This window comes from Sphaeramia orbicularis, chromosome 16 (assembly GCF_902148855.1).
Source record: "Sphaeramia orbicularis chromosome 16, fSphaOr1.1, whole genome shotgun sequence".
Lineage (NCBI taxonomy): Eukaryota > Metazoa > Chordata > Actinopteri > Kurtiformes > Apogonidae > Sphaeramia > Sphaeramia orbicularis.
The window spans coordinates 61,117,198-61,137,746 of record NC_043972.1 but is presented as its reverse complement, the minus strand read 5'-3'; the positions used below and the strand labels follow the sequence as shown (position 1 = coordinate 61,137,746).

Sequence of the window (20,549 nt, the reverse complement as noted above, 5' to 3'; positions counted from 1 at the left end):
ATATAGAAGAGTTGATGATAAAAAACTGTCTCATGTTGATGTCATGTTTCCTCCCAGGTCAACAGGTGGAGGTGGAGGAGGGGGCGTGGTCGGCCCTGCTGCCCTTCAGAACGACCCCTGACCTGCCTCAGGACGCCAGAGTGGGGTGGTGGTACCGTCCTAATGACCTGAAAAACGTACGTGTCCATGTGTATGAGAAGAAGTCAGCTCAACATTTTCAACAGGACGACAGATACAGAAACAGAACAAAGATGAATAAAGACCCATGGACGACTGGAGACTTCAGTCTGACCCTGAATGACCCCCAACAGGACGACTCTGGAAGATATTTATGTTTAGTCAGCAGAGATGGAGTCTCCCTGAGAAGGAAAGCAGTGAAGCTGAAGGTCAAAGGTCAGAGTTCAGGTGCAGGTCAGAGGTCAGGTGTGTCTCTGTCCTCTGTCTCCTCTGCAGACAGATCTCAGATCACATATCAGTTTCCTCCAATAAGCTCAGATGCAGAAGCTGAAGCAGCTGTTTGATTGCTCTGTTGTGTGTGTGTTTGTGTTTGTCCAGTCCAACTCCTGAACTGAGGCTTGATCTTATTCCTCTTGAATATATGAAACAGGTCAATCCAATAGAAACACACACACTTCAAACACTCAGACTGGGCTGTTCCACTCTTCATTATTGTATTTCTAGTGTTTGTTTCTCTGTGATGACAGTCTGTCCTCCAAACCAAAGAAAAGCCAAACAATCCAATCCAAAGCACTGCAGCCAAATCTGACAAATGAACACTGTCAGAGAGGATGGATTTTCCACCAGGATGATGATGTGAACCCTATCGGTAAATCCACCATGGACCAGCTCACAGACTCCAGCTGAAGGTTTGGAACGCACCTCACAGTCCCAGACTGGAACATCATTGAACATCTGTGGGTAGGTCTGTCATGGGGGGATTGAATGTTCCCAAAGCTCCAGTTGGATTTAGTTGTCGTTGGTGTCCATTTGGTTTTGCCCTCGTTAGTTTCATGGTTTGTCCAAACCTCTATATCTGCTCCCACTGAGTCTCATTCTGTCGGCTCAGTTTTGGTCCGTTTGTTGAATGCATCAGTTCTTGTTCTCAGCCTTAGTGTCTATTATTTTTGTGTCCAGTTCTGGGATGTGGAGCTCTTTTCTCTGCTTAATTGTTCAAACTATCATTTGTAATCCTTTTTGGATCATTGGGCTGAATAAACCCCACAGCTGTGTCCTGCTCGTCTTACTGCTCGGTCCCAAACACAGATCAGAGAGAACAGTGAAGCATGGGTCCAGTCCTCCAGAGACAGCACATGGAATCCAAAGCTACAAAAGCAGCACATCCAGTAGAAAGCCACCCAATCCATCAGCACAGGATCACAGACAGGGATGGAAACAGACATCACATATGGACACACAGCATCCATGAGCATGACACACACAACACACACACATATGTTTGACACAAGTGCAACGGAGGAGCCCAGAGCAGAACACCCCAGTAAAGTCCAACAGTTTGATTAACAGGCAAACTGTCCACAGACAGGACAGACAGCAGGGCAGTCAGACAGGCGCTGGGTCTGGAGCCGGGGAATCCCAACGGGACCAGGAGGGCCCAGGCTGGAGACCTGGGCGGAGACGGAAGGAGGGGCCATCATCCGGGACTCAGGCGGAGAGAGCTGGGCAAACAAAGGTGGTTTTAGGGTCAGTTTGGGTGAATTTGGGGGATTTTTGAGTCCTAACTTCTGATTAGTCCATGTGCATTCTGGATCAGATCTCCAAAGACACTAAACACTGAGGAACAGGAAGAAAAGAGTTCAGACTGGACTGAATTTAATACAGACATTTGGACACATTTGTTCAGGTTAGTCACATTTTATTGGTACAGGACAGTTTGGAAATGGAAAGATTTTCATCATTTAATGTTAATTTTTTTAGCACTAAAATTTGAAGTTATCATTAATTATTGGCATAATGTTAGGTGGTTTGGGTGATTTTTAGGTATTTTTTGGGTTATTTTTAGGTGTTTTTGGGTTATTTTATGTGGTTTTTGTGATTTTTAGGTGGGGGTTTTTTTGTGGTTGTTAGGTGGTTTTTGAGTAAATTTTAGGTGATTTTAAGGTTATTTTTGGGGTTGTTTTTGAGTAGTAACTTCTCATTAGTCCATGTGCATTCTGGATCAGATCTCCAAAGACACTAAACACTGAGGAACAGGAAGAAAAGAGTTCAAACTGGACTGAATTTAATACAGACATTTGGACACATTTGTTCAGGTTAGTCACATTTTATTGGTACAGGAGAGTTTGGAAATAGGAATATTTTCAGAATTTAATGTTAATTTTTTTGGCACTCGAATTTGAAGTTGTCATTAATTATTGGCATAATGTTAAGTGCTTTTTTTGGGTTGTTTTTGGGTAATTTTTGGGTGATTTTTAGGCGTTTTTTTAGGTGGTTTTTGGGTGATTTTTAGGTGTTTTTTTGAGTGATTTTTCGGTGTTTTTTGGGTTATTTTTATGTGGTTTTGGGTGATTTTTAGGTCATTTTTGTGATTTTAGGTGGGTTTCTTTTTTGTGGTTGTTAGGTGGTTTTTGAGTAATTTTTAGGTGATTTTAGGGTTATTTTTGGGTCGTTTTTGAGTAGTAACTTCTCATTAGTCCATGTGCATTCTGGATCAGATCTCCAAAGACACTAAACACTGAGGAACAGGAAGAAAAGAGTTCAAACTGGACTGAATTTAATACAGACATTTCAGGTTGGTCACATTTGTTCAGGTTAGTCACATTTTATTGGTACAGGAGAGTTTGGAAATAGAAAGAGTTTCATAATTTTATGGGTTTTTTTGCACTAAAACAAAGAAAAAATCTGAAGTTGTTAATTCAAGATTTTTTGCTAAATTTGAGATTTTTTTTTTTTGGGCTTAATTCAGCATTTTTTTTTTGCTTAATTCAAGATTTTTTTTCCTTAATTCAAGCCATTTTTTTTTTTTTTAAAGTTTTTTGCTTAATTCAATTCAAGACTGTGGAATTTTGGTACTATGTGGAACCTGAATTAAAATGAGTTGGACACCACTGATTGTTAACGTCTTAGTGTAATTTTTTCATTTCACAAATTCATCCCAGGGTCGGACTGGACCCTTTGGTGGGCCGGATCTGGCCCCCGGGCGTCATGTTTGACACCTGTGCTCTAGAATCTTGTCAGAATCAGAAGGACACTTATCAGCACCTCTACAAACCTGCTCTGAAATTCTTCTGTCCTCCTTCTTCTTCTGTTCCATGTAAAGAGTGTTCTCCAAAGCAGCAGAACTGGGATCAAACACACCAAATGGTCCAACTTGCTGCAAAAACGTCTTTTCCTTCATTCAAATGTGGAACCCCTGCCTTGTCCCCCCAGTAACAAGTCCACAAGCACTGCAATGTCCTAAAGGATTTGGACCAAACTGTCCCTTTAGTTTGACATTTTCAGTTTGACTTGAACATTTTGTTTTGTTCATTCTTCATTTGACACACCGTATGAGTTCTAATATTTGGCTTCTATTCAAATGAATTGAATTCATCCAAATCCCTTTCATTCAGTAAACACATGAATTCATCATTTGGTGTCCACCGTCCACTGAAGCCACACACTCCACACTCTGAATCCAGGCAGCCTGCAATGATTTTGGAAGTCCACCAGATGTCCCCATTAAGCCACACACCAACACAGTGTCCACACACTCAGGGGAATGGGCCACACACCTCATGAGGCCTCATTTGTCCATCACCAACGCTGAGCCGTCCACAGTGTATCCTCCTTCCACCACTGGTAGCCCCAGTGGAAAAGCTCCGGCACCTCACAAGTGGTTCAGAAAATGGATGAATGGATATTTAGCAGAAATAATTCCACATCTATCCACTACCCTTTACTGAAATCATCCAAACATTTGCACTTTGACGACAGTTCAACAGGTTTGGCTGTAAAATGATTGGATTTCTAAGTCAGTTTAGTCAACACAGATAATTCTATCAAAATGAACGTTTGCTGTTAGTTATCCAGGTTTTTGAAAACTAAGACCAAACTGAAGTTACTGTGAAACTGTGTTGAAAACTTCAGAAGATCTCTGTACTGAAACAGTTAGATATTGCTTAAACCTCCAACTCTTAGTTATTATTGTTCTTTTTTTTTTATTGGGACTTATCATTGAATACACACTAACTTTTTCTACCTTGAATTGAAAATCTTTTCTCCCTCAATGCTTCGTTTATTTTCTTACTTTACAGCCACGCCAGTTCCCACAGAGTCCGGTCCAGCAGGTTTCGGTCCAGCCTGCACACTCCCACACACTCCCACAAAATCTCTAACCTGAAACTGCAATAAACCGCATGAACTTCCTCTGTTTCTTCTGTCTTTGTAACAGAACCCAGATGGAGCTTCAGCTGGTTTCAGTGGATCGTATGTCACTGATCTAGTGGGTCGTAGTGGAAGATGGTGTTTAACCCTTAGGGCTCACAGGAGGTTTGGGCCCTTTTTTTTTTTTTTTTTTTGCAATATATTTTATTGATTTCACAAACAAGAAACAATGAACAACACAGCACAGATACAGCCAAACCACAAAAGAAAACAATGATTCACTTATATAAACTGCACATATAGCTTATATAAATTTACACTGGGGCCATACAAAAGAGGAGATAAAGAGAATAAAAATATTCTATGACTTATTAGTGAAGACCAAATACGGTCGCCCTTTCTTCAACAAGTCAGCGGTATCGTCAGGAAGGTAATTCAGGAAGGGATGCCAGACATTATAAAACAAGTTGTCATTGGCCTTTAGTGTAGCACTGAGGCGCTTCATAGGAAAGACCTGAAATATTTCCCTGTACCACTGTGTTACAGATGGAGGTTTAGCTTTAATCCATTGAAACAAAACACATCTCCTTGCCAGAAGTAAAAATTTTACCCATCAGTACAAGCTGTGCAGCAGGTAGCGAGGGCTGCCCCCCAAGTACTCCCAGGAGAAACAAGACAGGCTCCTGCTGAACTGGTTTTAGGAACATTGAGCTGAGCTCCCTAGCGATGTTTTTCCGATATCTGACTATCATGGGACACTGCCGAACACAGTGGTAGTATGTCCCTACTTCGTTTTTACACTTTCCACACAGGGGGGAGATCTGGGGGTTTATTCTGTTTAGAAGGTGAGGGCTACATTGGAGTCTGTGTAATATCCTGTACTGGCTTTCTCTGAGTCTGTTACAAGTAAAAATTTTCTGAACAGATTCAAAGGCGTCTGACCATGTGTTGGCATCAAGGTCAACCTCCAAGTCTCTTGCCCACGACTCCATATATGTACTGACCGTGAAAGGATTAACAGAGTATAGTTTAGCATAAAAAAGGGAGATGAATTTTTTACTGTTCATGGCAGTCAAATTAAAATTAAGAAGGAAGTTATCGACTGGGCGAAGTATTGGTGGGTCTGTTGGGAGAATAAGATTAGTTTTTACAAAGTGTCTCACCTGGAGAAAACCAAAAAAGGGATTGTGTGGTAATTTGTATTTAGTCTGAAGCTGTGCGAATGATGTAAAATTACCATTTTCAAATAGGTCAGCTATAAATCTCAAATCGTTTGAGTTCCAGATACCAAAAATACTTTCCCCTGTACCAGGAGGAAAGGCTTTGTTTTGAGTTAAAGGTTGTAGAGCTGATGAGAAGCCCCCCCTGCCAGTGTGCTTAGCAACATCATGCCAGATCTGAAGTGTATTAAGCATGATGACACTGTTTTTAACCTCAGCTGGGAGCTTGCTCATTTCAGTTAGAATAAAGCAGAGGGAGGAGAAAGGAGTGCAGCACCAAGCATCCACGTGTGTCTCCTGATGAAGAAAATCTTTAAGCCAGCCTGATATTATCTGCGCATGACAAGCCCAGTTATAATACAGAAGGTTGGGAAGGGCCTGACCCCCGTTATCTACCGGCAATGGTAGAGTTTTAATTTTTAGTCTGGGTTTTTTCCCATGCCATATGAAATTTGAGAGAACTCTTTCAATATCTAAATTAGTTCTCCTTGTAATCTTAAGTGGCAACATTTGTAATGGGTATAATATTCTTGGGAGCACATTCATCTTTATTAAGCTAATTCTACCCATCCATGACAGAGGGAGATCAAACCACCTGCTGAGATCATTTTTGACTGCTGCCAGGATTGGTGTAAAGTTTAATTTAAACAGTTCTTTAAGATTTGCTGATACTTTGACGCCCAGGTAAGTAAAGCCAGAGGATGACCATCTGAAAGGAAAATCAACCAGGGTTACCTGATCTCCAAAATCGCCCAGTGGTAGGGCCTCTGACTTGCTATAATTAATTTTGTACCCTGAAATCTGACCAAACTGAGTGATGATCGATAACAAAATAGGAAAAGAACTCTCTGGATTGGTAATGAACGGTAAAATATCATCAGCATAGAGTGAAATTCTATATTCGTTTCCTCCCATAGATATACCAGTCATCCCATGGTGGCCCCTGATAACCTCAGCTCGGGGCTCCAGTGCAAGAGCGAATACTAGTGGAGAGAGAGGGCAGCCTTGCTGTGTACCTCTACTCAGGGGAAAGACATCAGACTTAGAGCCATTTACAAGAACTGTAGCCGTAGGAGATCTGTATAATAGTTTAACCCACTCAATAAAATTCAAGCCTAAACCAAATTTATGTAGGACATCAAAAACATACTCCCACTCCACACGGTCAAGCGCCTTTTCAGCGTCTAATGAGATGGCGAGGGCCTTTTTTTTTGATATTATGTGAAAATTGTATTATATTCAGGAGCCTGCGGACATTTGAGTGGGAATATCTATTTTTAATAAACCCTGTCTGGTCAGCTTTAATTAAGACAGGTAGAACTTCCTCCAGTCTTCTAGCTAGTAGTTTTGATAGTATCTTGCAGTCAACCCCGAGAAGGCTAATCGGTCTGTAAGACGCACACTGATCAGAGGGCTTATCTTTAAAATCACAGAGATGTGAGCCAGATTTAAAGTTGGTGGTAGCGTGTCCTTTTCAAGAGATTCAACAAACATGTTGGTTAGAGCTCTCATGACTGAGTTTACCATCTTCTTATAGAATTCGGGGCCAAACCCGTCTGGGCCGGGAGCGTTCCCGTTCTGTAAAGATTTAATGGTGTCCAGGACTTCCTGTGCGGTAATTGGTCTACATAGGTCATTCTTCCATTCTTCAGATAGTGTGGGGAGGTTTACTTTATCAAGAAAGAGTTTCCTTTGTTCTGAGGTGTTGTGGCACTCTGATGAGTATAAGTCCTGATAGAAATCTTTCATTATTTTACGTATAGTTCTAGTTTCAAATTGTTCTGTGCCAGTTCTATCTCTAAGTGACAGTATTGCATAGAGCCCCGCACGACCTCTGGCCAAGCAAGCAAGGAGTGTGCCGGGTTTATTACCAGATTCAAACAGTCTATGCTTAGCAAAGAATATTGCTGATTCTGCTTTTTCAGTTAGCATTTGGTCCAGGGCCGATTGAGCCGCTTCTAATTTTTTAAAAACAGACATTGAGGAGGTAGCTGTAAATTCTTTATCTAATGTTAGAATTTGCTGTTCGACTTCTATTTGTTTTGGTAGTGAATTTTTTTTCTTTGCAGCTGTATATGATATTATGGAACCCCTCAAGAATGCTTTACCTGCTTCCCACAAAGTTGAGGCAGAGACATCAGGTGTATCATTTGTAGAAATGAGAAGTTCCCATTGTGACTCTAAATGTTTATAGATGAAGGATTGCTAAGCAGACCTGGGTTCAGACGCCAGTGTCTGGATGTGGGGTCATAATAGGGTGGTATAAGTTCAATAGTGACTGAAGAGTGGTCTGAGAGTGTACATGTGTTAATAGAACAAGTGCTGGTCCTGTCTAAAGCTAATCTTGAAACAAATATATAATCAATTCTGGAAAAGGAATGGTGAGGGCGGGAGAAGAAAGTAAAATCTGTCTCTTGTGGGTTGATTATCCTCCATGCATCAAAAAGGCCAAGGTCGGAGCAGAGCTCTCTTGTCGCTCTAGTCATCTTGGAGAGCGGCAGGGCACTAGGTGGACTCTGATCCACTCCTGGGGTCAATATACAGTTAAAGTCCCCCCCCCCCCCATGATTACTAGTGGAGGACAGATAGAGGAGATATTAGCCAACAGTTTGGAATCAAATGAACTGTCAAAAGTGTTGGGAGCGTAGATACTACCTATAAGAATACGTTCACCGTACAGACACCCGGTAGTAACTACAAACCTTCCCTCGGTATCGCATATGACCTTATCTAGTGTAAATGCCACATGTTTATTGATAAGTATTGCTACCCCTCTACTCTTTGAATTAAATGAAGAATAGTATATTTGACCTACCCAGTCACGTTTTAATGTTAGGTGTTCGAGGTCGGTGAGGTGGGTCTCCTGCAATAACGCCACTTGTACCTTGTCTTTTTTAAACATAGAAAGTATTTTACGTCTCTTTACTATGTGGTTAATACCTTTAACGTTCAGTGTCACAATTTTAACATTACTCATAGTGTAATTTACTTGTCAGATGATACAGGTAAATAATCTGATTTGAACAAATATAGCCCATAACAAAACATATGCAGTTAACTACAGTTTGGCAGGTAGACTGTGCTGGTAAGAACATTTCCTCACATGAGGGGACATCAGGAAGGGCCCTTTTTCAATATTTCTGATTTGGCCTTTATATGACACATAAAAAATGTTTGATAGATTTTTTCTGCACTATTTCACCGATATGATCTGATAATTCTTTTACACTTTATCTTAATTTATTAGCATATTGGACCCAATAATAAACAAAAGAATTGAATACAACTGGAAAAAATATACTATTTATTACAATGAAATCCACAATCACAGTCAAAATGGTTGTGATTATTATTATTATTATTATTATTATTATTATTGGTAATAACAATAATAAAACTGAATGGATTGACCCCTCCCACTTGTAGTAGTTTTACTGATATTTCTTCTCCTGTGTGAACTGTTTTCCACTTTAGTGTAAATCCACCTGCGAGCCAATGCATCAGCTGTTTCCCAGCTGATTGCTGACGTCACACAACATCTAGACTCCATCTGCCCAGAACAGAACAGAGCACAGAAGGCACCTTTTGTTTCATGTTTCCTGCCGAGTTAACCTGTTTAGCATTAACCACTCATGTTTTGATAATATTCTCTCTTCTGTTTACGCCCCAGTGAATACATGTTACTGACTTGACTTCTTCCCTGGAGTATCTGTGCTTTATCGCCTCACAGGTTTTCCCTGGATCCTCACAGGTTTTCCCAGGATCCTCTCTGGACCTGCTGCTGTGCTCCTGCCTCTCTCCACCTTCATCGTCATTACTCACTTCTCCATATAGTTCTGATAGTGTTTATTCTACAGTTCCATAGATGTTCTACTTCAGTTTTCTGTGCATCAGTTCCATCCATGTGTCTCCCCCTACCTCCCCCCTCTCCCCCTCTCCCTCAGTCTCTCTCTATCTCTATCGCTCTCTCTTTTCTCCTCCTTTACTGTCTCTCTTTAACCCCAACTGGTCAAGGAAAACATCCATCCTCCTCAGTCTGGTTCCGCTCCAGGTTTCTGCTGTTAAAGCTCCTTTTTCCTTCCTCTGTCTCCACCCACTAGTGTTTACTCCTGGAGGATTCTGTTGGTTTCTGTAAATTGGCTTCAGTCTGGTTCGGACCAACTCTACATGTAAAGTGTCATGAGAGAACTTTTGTTATGATATGGCACTATATAAATAAAATTTGATGGATTGATGTTCAGATGCCTCCACCAGGTCTGAGAAACTTACCCTCCTCCCCTTTGGTGTGAACCCCCCCCCCCCCTTTCCCTTGAATGTAAATTTCCTGACTCCTTCCTGAAGTACTACCCCCTTATTCTTTATTTCTTTGTTTGTCTTTAGTTTTTCTGTTGACTGCTTTGAAGTAACTGTATAAATACCATCTGAAAACACAGATTTGGGGTCAGACTACTGAAACAGACTCTGTCTGCATCGGTACTCTCACCGTGCTCCAGAACACTAAATAAAGCAACACTCACTGCAGCAAACTTTGAACCAGGTTTTAGAGATTTTCTTCAACAAATGGTGCCGTGACCCGGATGGCAACAGACCTTCAATGGAGACTCCTCTTTCCAGACAAAAACAACACCAGTGACCTAACAGCCAAATTTCAGAGGTAAGGGTCCTTTTGAAAACCCAGATTTTGTTGCTGTGCATTGTTGAGGGTCTGAGAAACTGGAGTCCCAAAGAAGGGGGACGCCATCCAAATTTTCAGTAAGTTTGCTGTGTGAGTGTGGACAGAGGTTTTTGAAAAGGCTTTGCTCTGTTATTGTTATCCTGTGTATGTCTGGGAATGCTTGTATTTTCATAACTGACTTAGTTGTAAAAGTTACTTGCATCGTCCTGCCGTAGAATCCGACTTGTTCTTCTAGTGGTTTAACATCTCAGGTAAACATAGAGAACAGAAACTGGCCAATGTGCAATAGACCCTTGGACAAGGACCAAGTGTCTGGGACACAAGAGAGATAGGTCCGCAGTGTCTGGAACACTGTTAGGAACATGTCTGGAACACTGTTAGGAAAGTGTCTGGAACACTGTTAGGAAAGTGTCTGGGACACTGTTAGGAAGTGTCTGGAACGCTGTTAGGAACATGTCTGGAACACTGTTAGGAAAGTGTCTGGAACGCTGTTAGGAAAGTGTCTGGGACACTGTTAGGAAAGTGTCTGGAAGACTGTGAGGAAAGTGTCTGGAACACTGTTAGGAAAGTGTCTGGAAGACTGTGAGGAAAGTGTCTGGAACACTGTTAGGAAAGTGTCTGGAACGCTGTTAGGAAAGTGTCTGGAACACTGTTAGGAAAGTGTCTGGAACACTGTTAGGAAAGTGTCTGGAACGCTGTTAGGAAAGTGTCTGGAACACTGTCAGGTAAATCGGCCTATACAGGACTGTTAGGAAGAAGTGGGGATGACTCGCTCTTCCAACACTTAGTGGCAGATTTCTCACTCCAGGTATGTCTCTGAAGTAGAATGTTGATTAGAGGATTGGTAAAGTGATTTGTGGGATAGAGAAAGTGTAAAAGAAAGTTGTTTTTGGTGTTGGGAGGGATCTTACAGAAAGACAATGGAAGTTATTTTAGAAGAGAGTCCAGGAAAGAGTTAACCAGTCCTGTCAAGTACATGTATGAAAACTATGGCGCCAATAGCGTTAAATTTGTTGCAACATGGGTTGAATAAACTGCAAATAATGGTCTGTTGAAATTTCCCTAAAACGGGACATTTGATCGAACCGGATTAGAAAATTTAAAGGAGAAATTAAGTTTCTGTCCAGATAAAAAACAGCACTTTAATTCCCTCAGATTTTGGACAAATGAAAGTAAATGTCGTCATACAGAATCCCAAATAGCTTCACTTACTGATCAAAATAATAAGTTAATGGCCCAATTGGAGAAAAAAAATAACACAATGCAGATAAAAACTAAATGGAACAGTGTCACCACGACCAAAAATGATAAACTCAAAACACTATATCCTGTCAAAGAGCTGAATAATCCAGTGATGACATTAGTGACGAAAACCAGTAATGATGATTTCCTTTTGAGCGTCCAAAAAAAATCTAAGGTGAATAATCAGGGAGAATAAGGGAGGGATACAGTTAAGAAAGACAGAAAGTCAAAGAAAACAGAACAAAGGGATAGATAGATAGATAGATAGATAGATAGATAGATAGATAGATAGATAGATAGATAGATAGATAGATAGATAGATAGATAGATAGATAGATAGATAGATAGATAGATAGATAGATAGAACAAGGGAAAGAAGATAACCCTTGGGAGCTTTATGAAAAATTCAGAATGACAGTGAGAGAGAGAATTGTAGCCTATCACAAAATAAATAAATAAATAAATAGAGCAAAGGAAAGATGATAATCCTCAGGAGCTTTATGAAAAACTCATGATAACAGCAACAGAGAATTGTAGTCTCTCACAAAATCAGACTGATGATCTTCCACCTGGTACTCTGCAAATGTGTTTGTGAGCAGTCTACAAGCAAAAGAAAAAGTTTAAAGAAAAGGTACAGTTAAAGCTCTACCTACCGATGTGGCATTTCTCACAGCACTTAGTAAAAGTTTGAACATGAACAACCCGCCTCCCTCCAAAGCCCCGCCCCCTTCCCTCTGCCTGAGCTCTGAGGCTCCTCCTCCTCTCTCCTCCTCTCACCTGATGCGCGATGGAAACGGAGTAGGAAGCAGAGGTGGAGGTCCGGTCCGTTTTGGCGTGGCCGCGGACCCCTCCCTCAGTAATCAGATGCATCATCCACCTGCCGCGGGCCCGCGGCTCCTGTTCCATCAGTAGACCTGTTCCATCAGTAGACCTGTTCCATCAGTAGACCTGGTCTGTGCAGTACTGGGTCAGGGTCTTCACTGCGGTGCTCAGGGGATGGGCGCGCGCACTGTGAACGCGCGGCCTCCGCGAATTTTCCGTGGACATTTGAAGTTTCATAGTCCACACATTTATCATCCTACATCATCTTACATGTGTGACACCATGTGCATGTACCTGTATGAGTCCCACCGTCAGAAAAGCTGAGCTTTATGCAGACCTGTTCAGTCCAGTACAGCTGACTTCTGGACTTTTATCTCCATCCTTCATTCATCAGACTCCCGTTTGTGCCCCTCAGTTGTCGTTTCTGTTCATAAATCCGTTTATTTCCTTCCACATGTGCATGTCAGTTCTATCCAAACACATCCTGGACAGTAGACTGTGGTCAGTGACAGGAGACTGTGGTCAGTGGTCAGTAGACTGTGGTCAGTAGACTGTGGTCAGTGACAGGAGAAGCAGCGCCAGTGAAGCGTCAGATTCAGAGGGACACATATTGGATGTGAGGCGGAGATAATGGATCGGATGCTGGACGGCCGTAATGGATGATTGACAGGAGGCTCAGTCAGGTTCGGCCAATTATTTTATTCAGACCGACTAAAATGATTGGTCAGACTTTTATCAGAAATATATGAGAATTAAACATTTTTGAGTTTCAATGCCTGGCGGATTTCTTTTACATTTTAGTTTGACACACACTTATTAGGAGCATTTTAAGATGACAAAAGAAAAGTGTAAAAATGCCACATCATACAGTAGAGCTTTAACTGTTGGATGGACAGGAAAATCAATGTCAGACAACACTGCACAAAGAGAATATAAAATGTGTGAAATGCTCATGTTTGTCCAAGTGTGTCACTGTCCAGGCAGTTCAACCAGAGGGAAAACAACGGCAGAAGTAACAGCAGCAGAAGGTGGAGACCAGAGACAGTTCACACCTGGGACCAAACACCTGTTCACCCTCCTCAAACAAAGGGCGGGATCATTTCTTCTATTGTGGTGAACCAGACCACTGGGTGAGAAGGTGCCCACACCAAACATCCCAACCCCAGACAAACCTGCCTATGGCACCTCCAGTAAACATTCAAATGGAAAACCATCCAAGCCCACACTCATAGAGCTGTCAGGAAAGAAACCAAAGTCAAACACAGAGAAATGGGATCCAAGCTCCTTTCATTAAACTGGAAAAACCAGATCAAGAACCTCATCTATTGGTAGATGTTAATGGAAAATCTCCATCATTCCTAGTAGAAACAGGAGCTTCACTTTTGAACCTTAAACCCAACAGAATCCACTCATCTAAACTCATCTACAGAAACTGTTAGAGCTGTGGGGGTTGAAGGTATTCCTATGTGTACTTTTATCTGAGCTGACTGGAGGTTCTATTGGTCCTTTCACTGAAAGCTTTCACGTTTAACCCCAGAACTGCATGGACGTCATCTCTTGTTCACCTAAACCTCGCTTTGACCTTTCTGAAACTCCTCCTTCTAACTCTGCTCTTGTTTTCGATACTGATGGCTCAGCATATAGAGAAAATGGAGGTGATGCAATTTGTGATCATTTTTGAATGATTGAAAGCACCACTCTGCCACCCTCAAGCTCCGCCCGAGTAGCTGAGTTATACTCACTGATGAGAGCCTGTCATCTGGCAAACAGTTCAAACTGTTCCCATTCCTATAGATTCCAGATACGGTTTGGAATGTTTACAAGACTTTGGTACTCTGTGGGCAAACCGAGGATTCACCACATCCTCAGGGACACTCACTGAACATGACAAACTGATCAATGAATTATTCGATGTAAATATGGAAATAATTTGTGGGTCCACGACAGGGGCGGTTCTAGGATCAGAGGTTTAGGGGGGCGGAGCACCCAGAGTGCTGCCTGGCCAGGCAAGAGAAATTTCACTGTTTTGTACATTTTAATGCAATTTTGGACCATCATTCCCACATCTGTGAAAGAAAAGCAGAACATTTTTGGGTCTGAGAAACTCTGTGACTAAACCATCAAATCTGATCAAAGTTATTTAAATGCTGATCCACAGTCAAAGAGGAACGGATTGGAATCATAAAAGAAACTAGAAGCACTCGGAGAGCGCAGACCTCCGCCAAGGCAGATCAGTGGTAGAAGACCAACTGTAGAAGGCAGCGCCTGTGCACTGCTCTGTACAGGTGGAGCCCAGAGTCTGAGTCAGGGAAAGGGGGGAGGGATGGAGTGGATCAAACCATTTTAGAGACAAGTTGGGTGGGTGGGGGTGCTGTCTTTTTGTTGTTAAAATATTACATTTCAACCATGTACTGTATAGGGTTTTGACATTTTTCTGGCATGTTAACAATGGATATAAAGTAAACAAGAAAAAAGAAAAATCTCAGCAACCTTAAAATATTTTAGGGGTGTTGGGAGTCAGTTTAGGGGTGCTTCAGCACCCCCCCAAAAATGGGCTAAAAACACCCATGGTCCACGATGACGGCCGCATCGTGGCTCCTACATTCCTGTATCCATGGCTAACACGGGTCACATGGGTTATCACATGTAGGCAAAAGGGGGACGGGTCAAATACTGTTGAAAGACTGGTATGCTCCATGATTTACATCCTCTGTCCAAAAACACTGTGAACGATGCCTGACCTGTACACAACACAACCCAGGAAAAACAGCACAGACAACACTGTCGACACATCCTCCCCCTGGAGGACCTTTTGAAACTCTGCACACAGACTTTATTCATATGCTTAAATGTGAGGGATATGACAATGTTCTTGTGTGTGTTGACATGTTTTCCAACTGACTGGAAGCCTGGCCTCACAAGAAAGCTGACTCTGTTTCAATGACAATGCCTGGTAGTCCAGTCCTATGTGTGAAGAAGATGGATCTCCATGCATGAATGAGTGTCTGATCTCATTCTGCTCTGCCCTAACCTATACTGTTCAGTCAACTCACACACATGAAAGCTGTCCAGTCTCCTCCCACAGACCAAGCAGGACACAACATCCAATCAGGAGACTGGATCTGCATCAGAGAGTTCCAGTGGAAAAACGCCCTGAAACCCCGTTGGTCCAAACCACAACATGTCCTGCTGACCACAGCTGTCAGGTGTGAGGTCATCTCACTTGAGTCCAGGCATCACACTGCGAGAAGACTCCTCCTCCATCGTGCACCACAGACCAGCAGAGTCCTTCTACACCCTGTGGGCCCTCTTCTTCATCACCTACAGTACCATAGAATGTCAGCTGCATCTCTGCAGGAATCCTCCTCCCCTGAAGGACAACGCAGGCACCAGAGTCCCAGAAGAAGATGGACAACACTTTCCAAACTGACCACAAGTACAATTATGGAGAAAAGGTCTGAGTGGATCACTGCCAAGAAAATTCCTGAATTGATTTTATAAAACAAACCAGGAAATGTACAGACACCACAAACATGATCTTTTGTTGGACCACACAGGTGTCAAACATGCGGCCTGGGGCCAAAACCAGCCCGCCAAAGGTTCCAATCCAGCCCGCGGGATGAATTTGCAAAATGCAAGTTAGGGCATCAAACTCAAAAATAATATCATAATAACCTATAAATAATGACAACACCAATTTTTTTCTCTTTGATTTAGTGCAAAAAACATTAAATTATGAAAATGTTTACATGAACAAACTATCCTGTAACAATAGAATGTGAAAAACCTGAGCAAATATGAACAACCTGAAATGTCTAAAGAAAATGAAGTGCAATTTTAACAATATTCTGCCTGTTATTAAATGTTTAGTGCCTTTGTAGGTCTGATCTGTAACACATATGTATAAAAAATGATAAGTGGAGGCATAATATGGATAAAGTTGTCCTTAGATTTCTTAACAAATTTCATTTTTTTCAGGTTATTCACATCCTTTTGTTTGGATAGTTTGTACATGTAAATATTGGCATAACTGAATGTTATTTTTTTTGCACTAAAACATTTTGCAGTTGTCATTATTTACTGGCTATCATGCTATTATTGTACTGGTTCGGCCCACTTCAGATTAAATTGGGCTGAATGTGAAGAAAATGAGTTGGACAGCCCTGGTGTACCAGAACAGAGAGACACCAAATGAGCATGAACCACAACCCTCAACCAACAGTAAAACTGGTGGCTGATAACAGCCCAAACCCCAAGAACTGTGATGTCTGTGGATTCATCCCACACAGAACAAGTGAAGGACTCCCTTTGACGGCTGTGGCCATCACCTCCTGTGACACTTACCACATGCTACATTGAACTCCACCTATGAACGCTGTACTTGTCTGTTCTCTTATCAAAAAGGATGTACTGGATTTGTGGCATGAAGGCATACGAATTTTAAGCACAGGGGTGGTCTGGGGTATGTGGGTTGGGTCATGTGATACCAACAACGAGAGTCCTGACCATGTCAGCTGAAGTTCACATGGTAAAGAGAGACTTATACACACACACACACACACACACACACACACACACACACACACACACACACACACCATGGACTCATTCCAAATTATGGAGTCATGGCATCCTTGGATCAAATTAAAGACCTTTCTCATGCAGGTGAGGACCTTCTGTAAACTCCACAGTTAAAGGCATGTCCATGCTCTCACAGGAAATGACTGCTGTTGGAATAATGACTTTACAAAACTGTGCTGCATTGGATTATTCACTGGCCTCACAAGGAGGAACATGTGCTGTTATTTGAGTAAAATGTTGTACTTTTATGTCTGATCACAACTCCACCATACAAGAAAGAACTAACCACATGCATGATATTATCAGGACACTATGTAACCCTGACACCACTGGTTTATTTGAGTGGCTTAAACAGAAGTTAGGGGCGTTGGGTTATGACATTTTAGGATTTGTTTTACTTGGTTCTGGAATCCTGACTACAGTTATTCTTCTGATCTCCTGTTTCAAAACCATTTGTTCATCATTTGTTACAAAACCAATCACTACAATTATGTACACCAAAACAACTCAACCCACTCCACCAGTAGGAGAAGAAAACTATGATTTTTTGTCTTGGATTGAGTTTGATGATGTCTGAATAGGAGATTTAAAAAAAATTAAAAAGCACACAAGGCACCCTTCTGTTTCATGTTCCCTGTCGAGTTAACCTGCATTAACCACTGATGTTTTGTTAATATGTTCAGATGCCTCCACCAGGTCTGACAGACTTACCCTCCCTCCCCCTGGGTGTGAATACTTCCCCCTTCCTGGAGTTCAACCCCCTCCCTTTTCCCTTGAATGTAAATTCCCTTGGCTCCTTCCTGAAGTACAACCCCTGTATCTTTATTACTTTGTCTGGTTTTAGTTTTCTGTTGACTGCTTTATAGTAACTGTATAAATACCATCTGAAAACGTAGATTTGGGGTCAGACTACTGAAACAGACCGTCTGCATCTGTACTCTCACCGTGCTCCAGAACACTGAATAAAGCTACACTCATCGCAGCAAACTTTGAACCAGGTTTTTGAGATTTTCTTCAACACAGGTAAGATCTTAGTGGGATTTTCCTGCTTAAATAAAGGTTAAATAAATACATTTTAAAAAGTAACAATAGTCCTTAGAAGGAGTATAAATGGACTGAGATATAACAACTCTTAATATGTGTAACCCAGTATAGCATGAGACCAGTGTTTCTACTCAGAGACCAAGAAAACCTTTTGTGGCTCATGATGTAAAATACTGGAGGTTATTGAGTTTTCTGACATTCAGTGTCAATCAGCACAGATTCTGCCTATTTCAGAACCACAATTTTGCATATTCATTTTCTGAATTGTCTGAATTAATTTAATATATTGTAACTCAGACAGAGCCTTTACAACAGTGTTTTTCAACCTTGGAGTTGGGACCCTACGTGGGGTCACCTGGAATTCAACTGGGGTCACCGGAAATTTATAGTAATTGATAAAAAATAACAATAAAAACGTACCAATAAAAAATATATGGTGAGTTGAGAGAGACAATCATAATACATAAAAGACAAACTGTGAGTCTGAAACTGCAGCACTGTGGTTCTGTTTGTGTGGTTGTGTTTGTGTGGTTGTGTTTGTGTGGTTTTGTTTGTGTGTTTGTGTGGTTGTGTTTGTGTGGTTGTGTGTATCTGTGGTTCTGTTTGTGTGGTTCTGTTTGTGTGGTTGTGTTTGTGTGGTTCTGTTTGTGTGGTTCTGTTTGTGTGGTTCTGTTTGTGTGGTTGTGTTTGTGTGGTTGTGTTTGTGTGGTTCTGTTTGTGTGGTTGTGTTTGTGTGGTTCTGTTTGTGTGGTTGTGTTTGTGTGGTTCTGTTTGTGTGGTTGTGTTTGTGTGGTTGTGTTTGTGTGGTTCTGTTTGTGTGGTTGTGTTTGTGTGGTTGCGTTTGTGTGGTTCTGTTTGTGTGGTTGTGTTTGTGTGGTTCTGTTTGTGTGTCAAATGTTCATTGTGGTCAGTTTCAGATGCTGCAGCTCTTTCATAATTCATAGTTTCAGTTCTTGTTTGTTCAGTATTCATTGTCCTCCTTGTAAATCCCAGCTGGACTGACTGGACAGATCCTGACCCTTTAATCTACACCTGATTTCCTGCCTCTGTCCACAATAACAGACATTATACAGACTAAATGTCCTCTAACATTAACATTTATTTGCAGCATGTTATAACAAACTATTACATGAAGAAAAACAAATTAGCTTTAGCAACAAAAAGTCTCTGTTTTGAATGTCTGGGGTCTCCAGAAATGTGTGATGTTAAAATGGAGTCAGGAGTAAAAAAGGTGATGAACCACTGGTTACAAAGTTTTACTTTTACTTAGTTTTAGACTTCCACATGATTTTATATTTACTGGACCCTTTGGCAGGTTGGTTTTGGGCCACAGGCCTTATGTTTAACACCCCTGATCTGCATCTGACCTTTCTTAAGTTACAGCCCTTTATTGACTAAAATGAAGAAATAATAATGAATCGATACTAATGCTTAAACACATTCACCACAGATCGTCAGTGGGCCCAGGTAATACACATGTGGTACCCCTAGAAAGCTGAGACCCTCCACTGTTCCTTACCTTTTAAAGCATATTGGTAGGTTTAATCATTGAAAAGTTGGTCACAGAAGGTGTTGACAGTCACTGAGGGTTCAATGAAACCCCTCCTCCACCTCTGTTAACCTTTGACCCTGTGCTTATTAAGTTATTCTGTAACAGTTAAAGATCAAGGAACTTATTAAAGCAGAACAAAAAGTTATTTCACTGTGAGATATGAGGACTGTTTTGCCACTTCTTTGTTTTTTCTTCTTCTTAATGTTGAAGAGTACTTTTTGTCCTGTCTGTTTAATGTATGTGTTGTTGTAATGCCAAGGCAATCACCTAGACTGCAAGACAAATCTACCTACGGGTATAAATAAAGTAACCTTGACCTTGACCTTGAGAGGAATGAAGCCCTCAGTTCCTCTGCTCTCATGTTTCAGGTCATTGTTTTGTCCACGTTATAATTCTGTTACAGACTGAATCCGATTGTCCTCAGCTGATTCCAAACTCACTGAAGCACCATTTGGTTGGACCTCAAAATATTTATCTAGTCAATTATTACTTTTTTGTTTCATTATTGATATTATTTTATAGAATTAGTTTGTATCTTCACCCACAGTCAGCTGTGATGTCATGTTTCCTGCAGAATCAAAGACGTTCTGTTGAATCTCACCTTTAATTGATTCCTGGTAAAAGCAGCATGTGGTGATCACTGAAAAACAGGACTATGATGAAGAAGTTCAATTTAATTTTATGACTTCTGTCCTGTTCAGTGTTCAAACTAAGGGCCTGATTTACTAAGATTGCAAATAACGGGCGCAAATTTGCTCGCTTGCGCTAAAAAATGCACCGCTATTGATCTGTGTGTCACGGGTGATCGACTCAGATTTCCTGCACAGATGACAACAGGTGCAAAGTCTTGGAGACCGCCTTATTTAAATGAGGATTTTGCGTGTGCTACTGGTTGTTGTCATGGAGACAGTCCACTGGAAAAACTGCTGTGGGATACGCCAACACTAATGGAACAGTGACTGGAATGATTCAGACGCAAGGAAATGTAACGATGAAGGAGTTCAGTCATAGAAGGTACTGCATGACTCCTCCTTGTGACTGGACCCAAATCATCCCCTAGTTCATCTAGAAGTTCTACAATGGCGTTGTG

General features: G+C 41.4%; 1 protein-coding gene across 1 annotated transcript in view; it reads left to right on the top strand.

Moving 5' to 3' along the window:
- The window catches only part of LOC115435859 (uncharacterized), a 45,818-nt gene extending 30,106 nt beyond the window's left edge, over positions 1–15,712 (top strand). Inside the window, exons 4-5 of the mRNA XM_030158467.1 lie at positions 58–393; positions 15,516–15,712. Of these exons, the coding sequence (XP_030014327.1) occupies positions 58–393; positions 15,516–15,712 (533 nt within the window). The remainder of the gene's footprint in view (positions 1–57; positions 394–15,515) is intronic.
- The last annotated feature ends 4,837 nt before the right edge of the window (positions 15,713–20,549 follow it).